The sequence below is a fragment of the Leucoraja erinacea genome, chromosome 4 (assembly GCF_028641065.1).
Source record: "Leucoraja erinacea ecotype New England chromosome 4, Leri_hhj_1, whole genome shotgun sequence".
In the NCBI taxonomy this organism is placed as follows: Eukaryota; Metazoa; Chordata; class Chondrichthyes; order Rajiformes; family Rajidae; genus Leucoraja; species Leucoraja erinaceus.
In genome coordinates this window covers 52023571-52041107 of record NC_073380.1, presented here as the reverse complement: position 1 = coordinate 52041107, position 17537 = coordinate 52023571, and the positions used below count along the sequence as shown (strand labels likewise).

Sequence of the window (17537 nt, the reverse complement as noted above, 5' to 3'; positions counted from 1 at the left end):
GGTATGGGGAGAAGATGGCTTGGGCCCCGGCGGCGGAGGGAGGCTGGTGTTGTGGAGGGAGGCTGGTGTTGTGGTTACAGCCGTTGGGTTCAGATTCAGCCACTCTTGCCCAGTGACGGGAGAACAGGGAACTGGCCGTTTCCAAAGTGGAACGTTGATTTTTTTTTCCAATTTTTTTTTTTCCCCGTATTGTATCCAGTGTCTTCAAGGTCCGCTACACCAAGCACCCCTGGGTCACAGGCGTCGGGCAAGGAGAGGGATGTCAGCTCATGGGTCGAGCACGACAGAGACCCTGCAGCAGACCTTGGATTACCTGGATCGAGAGCTGCTCCAGTACATCAAGCACGTGGACTGGACTCAGCACTTTTTGTAAATGGTGACGCTCGTGTGATTATGCAAAAATAATTTCACTGCAATGCACACGTGACAATAAAGCACCATTGATTTCCTGAGAAGATTGAGCAAATTTGGTATGTCAACGAATACCCTTGATCTTCCACAGGTAGAGAGCATATTGACTGTTTGCATCACGACCTGGTTTGGCAACTCGAACGCCCAGGAATGAAGGAGATTATAAAAGTGGTGGACACTGCCTGGACCATCACAGGTACTGACCTCCTCACCTTAGAAGGGATCTACGCAAGTCACTTACTCAAAAAGGCAGCCAGCATCAAACACCCATACCACCCTGGCCACGCTCTAATTTCACTCCTGCCATCAGGAAGAATGTACAGGAGTCAGGGTTATGGGGAGAGGGCAGGAGAATGGGGTCAGGAGAGATAGATTAGCCATAATTGAATGGCAGAATAGACGATGGGCCAAATGGCCTAATTCTACTACTATCACCTATAGATGTAGATAGAGTCGCTCTCCTTCCTCCTGGGTTTGCGTTTGGTCACCTTCTTGTCTCCATTGGGAGCTCCTGCCTTCTTCTCTGGTTTATTGACCATGATGTTCAGTCCCAGAGCAGTGAATAACCAAGAACCTCTCACCCCAACAACAACAACAAAAACACTGCCCAACCCACACTACTAAATACATCCACTCCTCTCCCTGCGTGTTTAGCCAATTGCCTCCATCTCCATCCAATCACACACCCAACAGGGCCCAACTGAAGGTTATTGCTCATCAATTGTAATTGGCCAATCACTAGCCTGGCCCATGGAGTTCTCTGAGCTAGATAGAGTTGGTCAGGGCAGGAGCCTCATGGAGAGAAGAGTGGGTGAAACAAGAAACATAACTGGTGACTGCACGAGGAATGGGACCATCCACATGTGATGTGGCATGAGTTGTATCGTTATGATTATTATCACATACACTTAGATATGGTCCTTTATTGTCACGTGTGGCGATGTACAGTGAAATTTGATTTACCATACAGCCATATCAAAAAAGCAACAAGACACAAAACTACATAAAGATTAAACATAAACAGCCACCACAGCGGCGTGTGAGAATCCCTAGGGCACACACAGCATAAGTGCAGACCCACAGCCATCAGTGTAATGTCCAGGCCACACACACGCTCCTTCACCATGATATGACCAGAGTTGTACCAACCGCAGTCACTCTCTCTGCCGTCCCTGTCCGCCCGAACTGTCAGAAAGCCGTCCACACTCGCACCAGATACCAGGATGTTCTCATGGCGCCATGTCCCCGCAAACACAGAGATCACTGCACTCACGGCACTGTTTCCGAGTCCCCACCAGCGCAGGTAGCTCGTCCATCTTGTTTTTCGTCAACCTCACATTCCTCACTATGATGGAAGGTGAATAACTTTTACCTTCTTTCCTCCTTTTCTCCCACGGTCAGGGCGATCAAAAGATACGCAGTCAGGGACGATTGAAGCCCCCGCAGTCAGGGCGATTGAAGCCCCCGCAAAGGGGCGATCGAAGCTCCCGCGATCGGGGCGGTCGAAGCTCCTGCAGTTGGAGCTCCAGAAGTCAAGCCCTGACCAAGGGACTGCCAGCTCCACGATGTTAAGGCCGCAGTGCGGACAGAGATACAATACAGAACAAGTCACATCTCTGTCGAGGGAAGAGATGAAACAAGTTTCCCCCAAACCCCACATAATACAAAAACTAAAGATACATTAAAACACACAAATAAAAGAGACTAAAAACAAGAAAAGAAGAAAGGGACGAGACGAGGGAGGGCGAGCTGCCACTTATGGCGCCACTCGGCAGAGTGAGAAGGTCGTATTTCGCCATTGTGTGACTCTATGGGGAAAAAAACATAAAGTGTTGGAGGCACTTAGCGGGCCAGGCGGGATTTATGGGGGAAATGGTTTTGTTTGATTTTGAGATACAGCATGGAAACCGACCCTTAGGCCCACCAAGTCCACAAAGACCATCGATCACCGTTCACCGTAGTTCTATGTTCTCCCACTTTCTCATCCACTCCCCACGCACTAGGGGCAATTTACAGTGGGCCAAGTAATCTACAAACCTGCACGCCTTTGGGATGTAGCAGGAATCTGGAGCACCCAGAGAAAATTTGCTCGGTCACAGAGAAAACGTGCAAACCCCACACAAACGGCACGAGAGATCAGGATCGAACTTGGTCTCTGACACTACGAGGCAGTAACTACCAGCTGCACCACTGTGCTGCCCCACTGGTTAGGCAATGTTTTGGGCAGGGACCCTTATTCAGTCTGACGAAGGGTCCTGAGCCGAAACATCACCTGACCCATTACCTCCACAGATGCTGCCTGACCCGGTGAATTAATCCAGTACTTTGTGCTTTACACCTGCAGTTCCTTGCATCATCGATAATGGGCGGCATGATGGCGCAGCAGTAGAGCTGCTGCCTCTGGTCGCCAAAGACCCAGGTTCAATCCTGACTACCGGTGCTGTCTGTACTGAGTTTGTACATTCTCCCTGTGACGACGTGAGTTTTCTCCGGTTTCCTCCCACATTGCATAAACGTACAGGCTTGTAGGTTAATTGGCTTTGGTAAAATTGTAAATTATCCCTAGTGCGTAGGATAATGCGAGTGTACGTGGTGATCGATGGTCGGCACAAACTCGTTGGGCCTAACGGCCTGTTTCCGTGATGTATCTCTCAAGTCTAAAGTTGATCCAGGACAATCCCAAATGGCATCAAGGAATCAAAGAAAGACTGTAATGTTTTTAAAAATTGACTCAACCACACCACAGAAATAATCTGAAACACCAGTGAACCTGTTTAGTAATCTGTTACACATCAGTCAGAAACATATAGAAACATAGAAAATAGGTGCAGGAGTAGGCCATTCGGCCCTTCGAGCCTGCACACCATTCAATATGATCATGGCTGATCATCCAACTCAGTATCCCGTACCTGCCTTCTCTCCCTACCCCCTGATCCCTTTAGCCACAAGGACCACATCTAACTCCCTCTTAAATATAGCCAATGAATTGGCCTCAACTACCTTCTGTGGCAGAGAGTTCCAGAGATTCACCACTCTGTGAAAAATGTTTTTCTCATCTCGGTCCTAAAGGATTTCCCCTCTATCCTTAAGCTGTGACCCCTTGTCCTGGACTTCCCCAACATCGGGAACAATCTTCCTGCATCTAGCCTGTCCAACCCCCTAAGAATTTTGTAAGTTTCTATAAGATCCCCCCTCAATCTTCTAAAATCTAGTGAGTACAAGCCGAGTCTATCCAGTCTTTCATCATATGAAAGTCCTGACATCCCAGGAATCAGTCTGGTGAACCTTCTCTGCATTCCCTCTATGGCAATAATGTCCTTCCGCAGATTTGGAGACCAAAACTGTACGCAATACTCCAGGTGTGATCTCACCAAGACCCTGTACAACTGCAGTAGAACCTCCCTGCTCCTATACTCAAATCCTTTTGCTATGAAAGGGTCCTGACCCAACACATCATCTGTCTGGCCCCTCCACAGATTCTGCCTGACCCGCTGAGTTCCTCCAGAGCTTTATGTTTTCATGGCTGCCAACTCTCACGCATTAAGCGTGAGAAGCGGGCATTTGGCCAAAGTCCCACACTCTCACGCTGATGACAAATTTCTCACACTCTGTCGTGAGAAATTTTGTGATCAACGAAAATGTCAAAACTCATATCAAGTGCATGGGCCGCGAGCGTTGGAGAGCTGGGGCAGAGGGAGGGATGGAAGCAGAAGCAGCAGCGGGGAGAGATGTGGACGGGGAGCCGGGGCTGGCGAGTGTTTGCCGGGCTGGCCAGTGTTTGCTGGGCTGGCGAGTATTTTCTGGGATGGCGAGTCACTCGCCGCAACTCCGGCCATGGAGCAGCCTCAGTGCAAGAGTCCCAGGCCGTTGGAAGCGTTGAGCCGCTGCCGTGAGAGTCCCTGTGCCGAATTTGCCCAGGTGACCGGCATGGACCAGGCTGCAGCTCGGTGCATCCTGGAGGACAACCACTGGCTGCCTTAAGTAGGTACAAAGCACTGGGTAGAAACGGTGGATGATAGTGGCCTTCAAATGGGGGTGGTTGGAGAAAGCATCCTGCTTGCCTGCTAGATTTACTTACTGTAACTGCAGGAAAAATCTTCCCGATGTTGGGGGAGTTCAGAACCATGGGGTCACAGTTTACGGATAAGGGGAAGGCCATTTAGGACTGAGATGAGGACAAACTTTCTTCACGCAGAGATTTGTGGATTTCTCTGCCACATAACGCAGTGGAGGCCAATTCACTGGATGTTTTCAAGAGAGAGTTACATTTAGCTCTTGAGGCTAGCGAAATCAAGGGATATGGGGAAAAACCATGATAGAGGTACTGATTTTAGATGAACAGTCATGATCATACTCAATGGCAGTGCTGGCTCGAAGGGCCAAATGGCCTATTCCTGCACCTGTTTTCTATGTTTCTATGCTTGAGCATATGGCAATAAAACTCAACCACTTGATTTTGAAACATTCATGCATGGTGGAGGTATAATGTAGTCATAGTGATACAGTGTGAAAACAGGCCCTTCGGCGCAACTTGCCCACACCCACCAACATGTCCCAGCTACACTACCTGCTTTTTGTCCATATCCCTCCAAACCTGTCCTATCCATGTATCAGTCTAACTGTTTCTTAAATGTTGGGATAGTCCCTGCCGCAACTACCTCCTCTGGCAGCTTGTTCCATACACCCACCACCCTTTGTGTGGAAAAGGTTACCCCTTAAAAAGTTACCTCTTAAAAATACTTCAAACAAAAAACATTGAAATCACACTTCTACAATGCACTAAAACATGATTTTAATACATCAAATTTTAAAAAGTCCCTACCATGAGAGGGGGTACCCCCTTCCCACACCCCCCCCCCTTCCCACTTGGTTGCTCCACTCCCTCGCCGAGTACCCCCAAGGCCAGTGATCGCTCAGTCCCCTCACTTTCAAAAGCGCTCCGCGGCCCCTTGTTCAGACGGAGAACACTGCCAGCTGTGAGCAGGGAACTGAGGCCAGTTGTCCATGATGTCTGGATCCCAATGCTCAGCGCTTCGTGTTTCAGAGTTGGCTATTGTTATTGATTTGTAATTAGCCTGATTTGTAATTAGTTGACAAAATCTTCATTTATTAACCCGGAATATCCAGGGGGATGAGATAAGTGTAATATTAAAATAACATGCAAGGTGTCAGGCTGTCTGTCACAACATACAGCCCCGATAATTCATTATTTCCTTCAGTTAAATATTGGGAAGGTAGCTCTATTGTCATTTGCCACTCAACTATTATGTTTGTTTACCTCACTGACAATTTCTAACCCCACCCACCCCTAAATTACTTTGACAGGTTGAATAGAAATGTTCTCAATCTCGTTGTTTTATTAATTGAACACGTAGATGAACATCCTCAAGGAGTGTAATCAGATGGAAACTGATTCCGATGCGATGTTTCAGAGCTTGTTCAAAGAAGGGGCATATTTTAAAGGAGTGACAGAGATACTTGCAGGGGAATGTGCGAGGAGGTTATTATTTTTCTTTAGTTTTAGCTTGAACCAGGACATCTGAAGATTCAAAGTTTAATATAGTAATTGTGCTGATACTGACTCCAACCAACCACGTAATGAATATCATCCATTCTGGAGGTTTTATTTTTCTGATGCCATTTAAACCACTTGGATTTCAATCACTTCAATGTAAAGGTAATTGGGAATGGGAACATTGGCATAAAAATTTGCCCTCGGTACATATTAACTGTAAAATAATAATGTATGCATGTTGGTAGGCGCAATCAAAACAAGGATCTTTTTTTTTATCATTGTTGTGTTATGAATACCACAGAAAATATAATGTACTCCCAAGATCACATTTAATAGAATAATATTGCTTAAATATATAGTTATTGGACTTTGCATTTAGGAAAAGTCCCAGCTGAGAGGAAGCAGCAAAATACTGAAAATATTGGCGGTGAAAATGACTTCAGGACAGTTTGTCAGGAAAATGAAGGAAATGGTAACAGAGTGAGTGAGTATAATTTTATGGATGAGAAATTGCGTTCAACCAATTGATGACTTCTTTGACAAAGTAACTAGCATCTTTGATAACAAGGAAACCAATGGATGTAGCAAATTTTGTTGTACAAAATTTTGTCTGTGAAGTATCCCATAAACAATTACCGCATTAGATAAGCACCTATGGACTTGAACGTAATAGGTTAAGTCCAGGGGGTCAGATATGGGGCTTTATGTGAGGGCCATATATACAGTCAGTGCAGAGGGGCTAGGAGCAAGGCCAAGTGTGCATCCAGAGTCAAGGTCTGGAATAGTACTAGGTGTGCAGTCAAAGCTGGGACAATGGGAGTGTTCAACACTGGGAACCTAAGCAGCTAATGGATTTATGAAAGGTATTGGCGGTTCAGTATCGATGTGGATAGAGAACTGGCTGGCAGACAGGAAGCAAAGAGTAGGAGTAAACGGGTCATTTTCACAATGGCAGGCAGTGACTAGTGGGGTACCGCAAGGCTCAGTGCTGGGACCCCAGCTATTTACGATATATATTAATGATTTGGACGAGGGAATTGAATGCAACATCTCCAAGTTTGCGGATGACACGAAGCTGGGGGGCAGTGTTAGCTGTGTGCAGGATGCTAGGAGACTGCAAGGTGACTTGGATAGGCTGGGTGAGTGGGCAAATGCATGGCAGATGCAGTATAATGTGGATAAATGTGAGGTTATCTACTTTGGTGGCAAAAACAGGAAAGTAGACTATTATCTGAATGGTGGCCAATTAGGAAAGGGGGAGATGCAACAGGACCTGGGTGTCATGGTACACCAGTCATTAAAAGTAGGCATGCAGGTGCAGCAGGCAGTGAAGAAGGCAAATGGTATGTTAGCATTCATAGCAAAAGGATTTGAGTATAGGAGCAGGGAGGTTCTACTGCAGTTGTACAGGGTCTTGGTGAGACCACACCTGGAGTATTGCGTACAGTTTTGGTCTCCTAATCTGAGGAAAGACATTCTTGCCATAGAGGCAGTACAGAGAAGGTTCACCAGACTGATTCCTGCGATGTCAGGACTTTCATATGAACAAAGACTGGATAGACTCGGTTTGTACTCGCTAGAATTTAGAAGATTGAGGGGGGATCTTATAGAAACTTACAAAATTCTTAAGGGGTTGGACAGGCTAGATGCAGGAAGATTGTTCCCGATGTTGGGGAAGTCCAGAACAAGGGGTCACAGTTTAAGGATAAGGGGGAAATCTTTTAGGACCGAGATGAGGAAAACATTTTTCACACAGAGAGTGGTGAATCTCTGGAATTCTCTGCCACAGAAGATAGTTGAGGCCAGTTCATTGGCTATATTTAAGAGGGGTTAGATGTGGCCCTTGTGGCTAAAGGGATCAGGGGGTATGGAGAGAAGGCAGGTACAGGATACTGAGTTGGATGATCAGCCATGATCATATTGAATGGCGGTGCAGGCTCGAAGGGCCGAATGTCTTACTCCTTCACCTATTTTCTATGTTTCTAAGCAGCTATGATAAGGGTAGAATAGGGGACCAGGTGTAAGGCTGGACTCAGGGTCAGGAATGAGAGATGGTATGCAACTGGAGTCAGGGTCTAGAATAGTACCAGGTGTGCAGTGAGACCCAGGTTGGTCAACATGGGCCAAGTGTTTGATTATAATCTGATTTCCATACATGAATATACTAAGATCATTCATGTGCTGCACCTGTTGATCAGAGCCTGGTTCTACTGTGGAATGGAATTAGGAATGCAATTTAGCCTAACCTTATTCATAGCTAATCCAATTTAAAGCATAAATATTGCATTCAAGTGTAAGTTAAAAGACTCGCTACAGTATGCACCAGATTGCATAATTTCAAGCTGAAAAATGCAAAAGCTCCGGACCAATGGGAGTGGGGACACCACATGAGGCCAAGTTAAACCAATTTCATGTGCCTGTATATATTCCACTTCCTTCTATTCTCTTCACCTATCTAGAATCCTCTTAAACACCACTATCTGACCTGCCTCTACCACCTTCCCCCGGCAGCTTGTTCCAGGCAACCCCCCACCCTCTTCCCCGCACATCTCCATTAAACATTTTCCCTCTCACCTTATAGTTATGCCCTCTGGTGATGAACATTTCCACCCTGGGAAAAAGGTTCTGACTCTCTACCCTACCTATGCCTCTCATAATTTTATATACACATTTTGCTCAAGATTCTAGCATCTGGTGTCCCTAACCCATTACATGACTGCTTATAGAGTCATGCAACAGGGATGCAGGCCATTTGGCCCAATGAGTTCATGCTGACAATCAAGCTGCAATGAAGAATAATTATCTGTTAATCCTAATTTTATTCTTTACACATTCCCATTTAGTCCATGCAGATTCTGGCACTCACCCACACTGGGGGCAAACACCAACCAGCATGTCACTGGGATGTGGTGAGAACTGGCAGTCATGGTGGCACAGTGGTAGAGTTGCTGCCTTACAGCAAAATGCAGTGCCGGAGACACGAGTTCGATCCCGACTACGGGCGCTGCCTGTACGGAGTTTGTGCATTCTCCCCGTGACCTGCGTGGGTTTTCTCCGAGATCTTTGGTTTCCTCCCACATTCCAAAGATGTACAGGTTTGTAGGTTAAATGACGATAAATGTAAAAATGATCCAATATAAAATTGACCAACTTCCAGTACAGTCTCTGGTGGACTCTTCGGAAGGTAAAAGGCACAAGAAACCAGAGCATTCAGAGGAAACCAGTGCAGTCCAAGGGAGAATGTGCAAATTCCACACAGCAGCACCATATGTGATGTTAATATCTACAGGCGTATAGTAGACACACTGACCGGTTGCATCACAGCTTGGTTCAGTAATTCGAATTCCCAGGAATAAGGGAGATTACAGAGAGTGTTGGACACTGCCCGGTCCAGCATGGGTACTGACCTTCCCACCATCGAAGGGATCTAAAGGAGGCACTGCGTCAAAAAGGCAGCCAGCATCACCAAAGATCCACACCACCCTGGCCATGCTCTCATCTCACTGCTACCATCAGGAAGAAGGTGCAGGAGCCGAAGAACCGTGACCTCCAGGTTCAAGAACAGCTTATTCACAACAATCTTTGAACACTGCACAACACTAACTGTGATCTTCTATGGACTGTGTGTTTGGTTGCACCACAGACTTTGTTTTTTGCACTATTATTCGCCTGGTATTACAGTTATTGATATTGGTCATTATATATTTATCTGTTGTTATTGCGTTAATGTACCTGTAAAGTTGCAGCAAGTAAAAATGTAATTGTTCCATTGCCTGTACATATAACACTCCTGACTTGATCTTTTCAGGATAGGGTAGACAGTCAGAACCTTTTTCCCAGAGTGGAAATGTCAAAGACTAAATGGCATAGCTTTGAGAGGGAGCAACTTTAATGGAGATACTCAGGGTAAGTGATTTTACACACTGCCAGATACAATGGTGGTGTTAAAAACGTTTTTGGACATGGGTATGCAGGAAATGGAGGGATATGGATCACATGCTGGCAGAGGAGATTAGTTTAGCTATGCATCACGTTCAGCATTGACATTGTGGGCTGAAGGGCCTGTTCCTGTGCGGTACTGTTCTATGTTTTATGAAATCAGTCTGAGGAAGGGTCCTAACCCGAAATGTTGCCTGTCCATTCCTTCCACAGATGCTGGCTGACCGCTGAGTTACTCCAGCATTTTGTGTTTCATTCAAAATTCCAGCATCTGCAGCTCCTTATGTTATTATTTTTATTGTTATTATTATTGTCGTGTTCATGAGCAACTTTAGACTTTGGAGATAAAACGCGGAAACAGGCCCTTCAGCACACCGAGCCCACGATGACTAGCGATCACGCAGACACTATCTTACACATTAGGGACCATTTACAATGTTTACTGAAGCCAATTAACCTACATGCCTGTATGTCTTTGGAGTGTGGGACGAAACCGGAGCACCCTGAGAAAACCATTGCAGTCACAGAGAACGTACAAACTCAGTACAGTCAGCACCAGTAGTCAGGATTGAACCCGGGTCTCTGTAAGGCAGCGGCTCTACCTGCTGCGCCACCATGCTATTCCATAAAAGGAATAGGTGACGTTTTGGGTTGAAACCCTTCTTCTGACCTTGGGGACATTGTTTGTGTTTTTGCAGTAATATTAATTGGCATTTTTATACATACTGTATTATATATACTAAACTTTTTGTTGTTTATTATGGTGTTTACTGAGTACTGTGTTTACATATCTGCTGCAAGTAAGAATTTCATTACAATGAAAAGAAACTGTTGATGCTGGTTTACAGCAAAAGAGAGACTCTTGTCATAATATTTAATTTCAGACCAAAAGTAAGAATTTATTTGAAGGACACAAAATACTGGCAGCATCTGTAGAGAAAGGGAATAGATCAATGTCATTGTATAGGAAAGAACTGCAGATGCTGGTTTAAATCAAAAGATAGGCACAAAATGCAGGAGTAACTCGTGTATTTGTTCTCTCCAGTTCGCTCCAGTAATGCTGCCTGTCCCTTAGGCCAATTTCATTGTTCCCTTTCGGGAAATGACAATAACACTCTCAACTCTTGTCCACCACCATAATAGTCGCTGGCTCAATAAGGCAGCCAGCATCATCAGAGACCCACACCGCCCTGGCCATGCTCTCATTTCACCCCTGCCATCGGGAAGAATGTACAGGAGCCTGAAAACTGAAACATCCTGGTTCAAGAACAGTTTCTTCCATACTGAAGGGTTTCGGCCCGAAACGTTGCCTATTTCCCTCGCTCCATAGATGCTGCTGCACCCGCTGAGTTTCTCCAGCTTTTTTGTGTAACCTTCGATTCTCCAGCATCTGCAGTTCCTTCTTAAACACTGTGTATCTTCCATACAGCTGTCAGACTACTAAACACGACAACCTCCAAAAAGCTCTGAACTAAATAAATTTGGAGGCATTTTTGCACTATTATTGTTCATTTTTAATATTATGTATGTGTGTATTTGTATGTATGTGTATGGACTCCTTCCCATTCCCACACAGACCTTTCTGTCCTAGGTCTCTTCCATTGTTAGTGAGGCAAAACACAAATTGGAGGAACAGCATCTCATATTTCGCTTGGGCAGCTTACAGCCCAGTGGTATGAATATTGATTTATCTCACTACAGGTAGCCCCGGCATCCCCCCCCCCCCCCCCCTCTCTCTCTCTCTCTCTCACTATCCCTCCCCCGTCCAAGTCGCACTAGCTTCTTCCCGTTTTCACCCAACAAACAGCTAACAATGGCCTGTTTCCTTTATCATCTTTACATTTTTTGCATATCTTTCATTCATTGATCTTTATATCTCCACATCACCGTCTATATCTCTCGTTTCCCTTATCCCTAACCAGTCTGAAGAAGGGTCTCGACTCGAAACGTCACCCATTCCTTCCCTCCAGAGATGCTGCCTGTCCCGCTGTGTTACTCCAGCTTTTTGTGTCTATGTATATGCACACACACACTGAACATGTTTTCTCGTTTGTTTCATTGTTTACAGTGCACTATGTTTACATATTGTGTTGTGCCGCTGCAAGTAAGAATGCCATTGTTCTATCTGGGACATTTGACAATAAAACGCTCTCGACTCCTCCTACACTTCGCCTGTGATGCACTCTACCATTTGTAGACGCTCCCCGGCGTTTGATACAAAGTTCGTCTGCGTCTGGCTGGGAGGCTGCGATTTACGGACGGACCCTTTGCCGCAATGCGCAAACGCGCCTGTCCGTATCGCTGGGATTGCACCGGGACATTGAGCGACGCTCCCTGGCCGGGGCATTGAGCGACGCTCCCTGGGCCCCCACCTCCCTCTCGCTGCTCCTGCGCAGTGGGTGCTGAGCCGGCCCCCTCTCCCCCCCTCCCACCCACTACTACCTCCCCCCCCGACCCGGAGCATGGAGAGGAAGGTGAGAGACCGGACCCTCCCCCATTCCCACCCCCTGACCTACCCATCCCTGTCCCAACATCCATCCTCCTGCTGTCCTCATCCCTCCCACCGCCTCCCTCCATCTCCTCTCCCCTTCCCCTCATCCCTCTCCCTCCCCCTCCACCCCCGGACCCGGCACCATGGAAAGGAAGGTGAGAGACCGGACCCCCTCCCCCCCCATCGCCCAGTTCTCCATCCCCTCCCCTCCCCCTCACTCCAGCCGCACATCTCCCCCTCCTCTCCTAACCCCGGAGCATGAAGGGGAGAGAACAGACCCCCCCCCTGACTCACCAGCACACCCACCACCCCTCATCCCCACCCCTCTCCCCCCATCCCCCCTTCCATCTCTACACCCTCGCCACCACGGAGACCGGACCCGTTTCCCCCTCCCCCTATTCTCCCTCTCCCCCCCCTCCTCATCCTTCTCCCCTCTCCCCCCCACCTCTCTCCATTACACTCCGCTCCACCCCCACCCCCCCCACCGCACCATGGACAGGAAGGTGACAGCAGACGCAGCCCCTTCATCCCTCCCTCTCTCCCCCCCCACTCTCCCGCTCCAGCAGCGGAGTCCGTACCAGCGTCCAACCCTTACCCCCCCCCCCCCCCCCCCCCCCCCCCCGACATCCTTTCCTTCCTCCCCCCTGCCTCTCCATTCATCTCTCCCTCCCCCCGCGATCTGTCTCCCTCCCATTCCCCACCGCTCGGAGTCCAGCTCTGGGAGTCCTCGCTCGTTTCTCTGACAGAATGGGGGTTGTTCCCAGGGTGTACATCTCCCCTCCCCACCCATCCCCTCTCCCTCCGCGGGGTCGGTGCCGGGGGTGAGGGGGAGGGTCGTGGGGATTCCGGTGACTCTCCTTTTGTTCGGCTTTCTCGCTCGATCGGTGGGGGCAAAGATGCAGTGAGGGGAGGAGAGAGGATGGGAGGGGATGTGAAGAGAGAGGGGGGGGGTTGAAGAGATGGAGGTGAGGGAAGGCGGGAAGTGGGGGGGAGAGGACGGGGAGGGGGTGGGTGGGGGGGGGGTCTTTGTCGACTCAGCTGCTCCCCGGGGCACAGACCCGGGAGGCACCCTGGAGGAGGATCGCGGGACAGGTGGGGGGGCAGAGTTCCCCGGCGATGGGGCAGCGGTGACAGACAGTGGAGTGGAGGGATGAAAGGAGGGAGGGAGAGGGTGAGTGAGGGGCGGAGGGGTGGGGATGAGATGGGGGAGGGGCGATTAAAGGGGCGAATGAGGAGCGAAGGGGGAGGGGCTTACAGGCGACGGGAACCAATATCCGTGGTACAGGACCCTGGACGTCCCCCCACCCCGGTAAACGGCCGCCCCCCCCCACCTCACTCCCCCCCCCCCCCCCCCCCCCCCCTCCCTCTGTCCCCTCCCCCTCCCATTCTCCGAGTGTGCCGGCCGTTTCCACCCATATCCCAGAGACGTGCGGGTTTGTAGATTAATTGCACCCTTGTAAATGGCCCCTATTGTGCAGGGAGTGGGTAAAAAAGTGGGAAAATAAAGAACTTGTGTGTACGGGCGATCGATGGTTTGTGTGGACTCGGTGGGCTGAAGGGCATGTTTTAACGCTGTATCTCTAAACTAATCTAACTGAGGCACTAATTGGATGAAACGATCTGTGTCCTAAAGCTGAAGGGTTACTGGACCAGGAGCCTGCATCTTGGAAATGTCAGAGACTGGAGGGCTTAGGTTTACATTTATTATTGTTACCATATGCAGTGAAAAGCTTTGTTTTGCCTGCTATCCAAAGATCAGATAATACTGTACATAAATACAATCGTCAAACTCAAGTACAATAGGCAGAGTAAAGGGGAAGATACATAGAAACATGGAAATTAGGTGCAGGAGTAGGCCATTCGGCCCTTCGAGCCTGCACCGCTATTCAATATGATCGTGGCTGATCATCCAACTCAGTATCCCGTACCTGCCTTCTCTCCATACCCCCTGATCCCCTTAGCCACAAGGGCCACATCTAACTCCCTCTTAAATATAGCCAATGAACTGGCCTCGACTACCCTCTGTGGCAAAGAGTTCCAGAGATTCACCACTCTCTGTGTGAAAAAAGTTCTTCTCATCTCGGTTTTAAAGGATTTCCCCCTTATCCTTAAGGTGTGACCCCTTGTCCTGGACTTCCCCAACATCAGGAGCAATCTTCCTGCATCTAGCTTGTCCAACCCCTTAAGACATTTGTAAGTTTCTATAAGATCCCCTCTCAATCTCCTAAATTCTAGAGAGTATAAACCAAGTCTATCCAGTCTTTCTTCATAAGACAGTCCTGACATCCCAGGAATCAGTCTGGTGAACCTTCTCTGCACTCCCTCTATGGCAATAATGTTCTTCCTCAGATTTGGAGACCAAAACTGTACGCAATACTCCAGGTGTGGTCTCACCAAGACCCTGTACAACTGCAGTAGAACCTCCCTGCTCCTATACTCAAATCCTTTTGCTATGAATGTAGAATATAGTTCTCAGCATTGTATCGCGTCAGTTCCAGAAGTGAATCAAAGTCCAATGTCCGCTATAGGGCAGAAGTGTATTGGACAGTACCCTAGCTTATGGAAGGACCCGTCAGAGGTTTGATAATAGAAACATAGAAACATAGAAAATAGGTGCAGTAGACCATTCGGCCCTTCGAGCCTGCACCGCCATTCAATATGATCATGGCTGATCATCCAACTCAGTATCCTGTACCTGCCTTCTCTCCATGCCCCCTGATCCCTTTAGCCACAAGGGCCACATCTAACTCCCTCATAAATATAGCCAATGAACTGGCCTCAACTACCTTCTGTGGCAGTGAGTTCCAGAGATTCACCACTCTCTGTGTGTAAAATGTTTTTCTCATCTCAGTCCGAAAGGATTTCCCCTTTATCCTTAAACTGTGACCCCTTGTCCTGGACTTCCCCAACATTGGGAACAATCTTCCTGCATCTAGCCTGTCCAACCCCCTAAGAATTTTGTAAATATCTATAAGATCCCCCCTCAATCTTCTAAATTCTAGCGCGTACAAGCCGAGTCTATCCAGTCTTTCTTCATATGAAAGTTGTGACATCCCAGGAATCAGTCTGATGGGATAATAAAGGGGAAGCTATTGTTCCTGAGTCTGGTGGTGTGCGCTTTCAAGCTTCTGTACCCTCTGCCAGACGGGAGCGGGGAGAAGGAGGAATGACTGTGATGGGACAAGTCTTTGATTATGTTGGCTGCATTTGCGAGGCAGGGTGAAGTGCAGATGGAGTTGATGGTGGGGAGTCTGGTCTGTGTGATGGACTGGGCTACATCCGCAACTCTCTGCAATTTCTTGCGGTCTTGGGCAAAGTTGTTCCCAAACTAAGCTGTGATTTATCCTGTGCAAGAAGGAACTGCAGATGCTGGCATAAACTGTAGATAGACACAAAAAAAACTTGTCCCACACATTTTTAAATGTTGCCTCCCTCATAAAAGTAGAAATATTCAGTCTGGATGAATCATAGAAGATCATCACACAGACACAAAACGCTGGAGTAACTCAGCGGGACAGGCAGTATCTCTGGAGAGAAGGAATGGGTGACATTTCGGGTTGAGACTCTTCTTCAGACCTCGATCTCGACCCCATTCCTTCTCTCCAGAGATGCTGCCTGTCCCGCTGAGTTACTCCAGCTTTTTGTGTCTATCTTCTATGATTCATCCAGACTGGATATTTCTACTTTTGTGAGGGAGGCAACATTTAAAGATGTGTGGGACAAGTTTTTTTACACAGGTGGATGCAGGTGGATGCCTGCAAAGCTTTGCCTGGGGTGGTGGAGGAGGCAGATATGATACTGGTGTTTGCGGCTTTTAGATAGACACATGGATATGCCAGGAATGGAGGGGTATGGGTCACGTGCAGGCAGAGGAGATTATTTAACTTGGCATCAATTTCAGCATGAATATTGTGGGCTGAAGGGCCCGTTCCAGTGCTGTACTATTCTAGGTACCCTGGGTAAAAGACTGCCATTATCCAGGAATCCAGAGTTCTCTCTCGCCCCTCTTTCTCACTCCTTCCCTTTTTCTCTCTCTCCCTCCCACCCTTTTACTCCCTCCTCCCTTTTTCTCCTTTGCCCTCTTTCTCTTTCTCTCCCCCTTTCTTTCTCCCTTCGCCCTCTTTCTCTCTCCCTCCCCCCTCTTTCTCTCTCCCTCCCCCCTCTTTCTCTCTACCTCCTTCCTCTTCCCCTCTCCCCCCCCCCACCACCTCTTCCTCTGTCCCTCTCCCCCTGCTGGTTATCAGGGAGCCACTGGTCCAGGTGAAGGACACTCGCTGTCCTGGCCTCAGCAGTGCATTGAATGTTCTGGAACCCCCTCCGTGGAATGTTCTGGAACCCCCTCTGTGGGCCCACCGTCCATGCATAGACACAGCCGTACACTGTGTGGGGTTGTACAGGGTAGGTTGGGGTTGGGGGAGGGCTCACTCGGAGCGGTGGACGGTTTCAATTATACGGAGAGGATGGACAGGCTGGGATTGTTTTCCTTGGAGAGGGAAAGGTCGGGGAACCTGAGGGAAGTGCACAAAGACGGTGGAAAGACCGAGAGTGCTGGTGTAGGAACCTTTCCCCAAGACAGAAGGATCAATCTACAGGGTCTTGACCTGAAATATCACCTATTCCTTTTCTGCCAGAGATGCTGTTACTCCAACACTTTGTATCTATAATTAAAGACTTGTCCCACTGCAGTCATTCCTTCATCTCCTTTCTCCCGTCCGGAAGAAGGTTCAGAAGCTCGAAAGCACGTACCACCAAACTCAGGAACAGCTTCTTCCCCTCTGTTATCAGGCTTCTGAAGGGTCCTTCTATAATCTAGGGTACTGTCCGATCCACCTCTACCCCATGCGGACTTTGATTCACTTCTGGAACTGATACGCTACAATGCTGAGAACTATATTCTGTACTCTGTATCTTTCCCTTTGCTCTAACTATTGTACTTGAATTTGAACATTATATTAGAAACATAAAAACATAGAAAACAGGTGCAGGAGTAGGCCATTCGGTCCTTCGAGCCATATGATCATTGCGGACCATCCAGAATCAGTACCCTGTTCCTCCTTTCTCCTTATATCCATGGATTCCATTAGCCCTAAGCAATATCTAACTATCTCTTGAATACATCCAGTGAATTGACCTCCACTACCTTCTGTGGCAGATAATTCCACAGATTCACAACTCTCAGGC

General features: G+C 48.0%; 1 protein-coding gene across 3 annotated transcripts in view; it reads left to right on the top strand.

The window, feature by feature from the left end:
• The first annotated feature begins 12308 nt into the window (after nucleotides 1-12308).
• The window catches only part of LOC129696385 (SWI/SNF-related matrix-associated actin-dependent regulator of chromatin subfamily D member 3-like), a 41072-nt gene continuing 35843 nt past the window's right edge, over nucleotides 12309-17537 (top strand). Inside the window, exon 1 of one of the 3 annotated variants that reach the window (XM_055634245.1) lies at nucleotides 12309-12339. In XM_055634245.1, coding sequence (XP_055490220.1) covers nucleotides 12328-12339 — 12 coding nt within the window. In that variant the 5' untranslated portion in view covers nucleotides 12309-12327. Of the gene's footprint in view, nucleotides 12340-12422; nucleotides 12512-17537 lie in introns of those variants that run through there. The other 2 variants (XM_055634246.1, XM_055634244.1) reach the window with 2 other exon arrangements.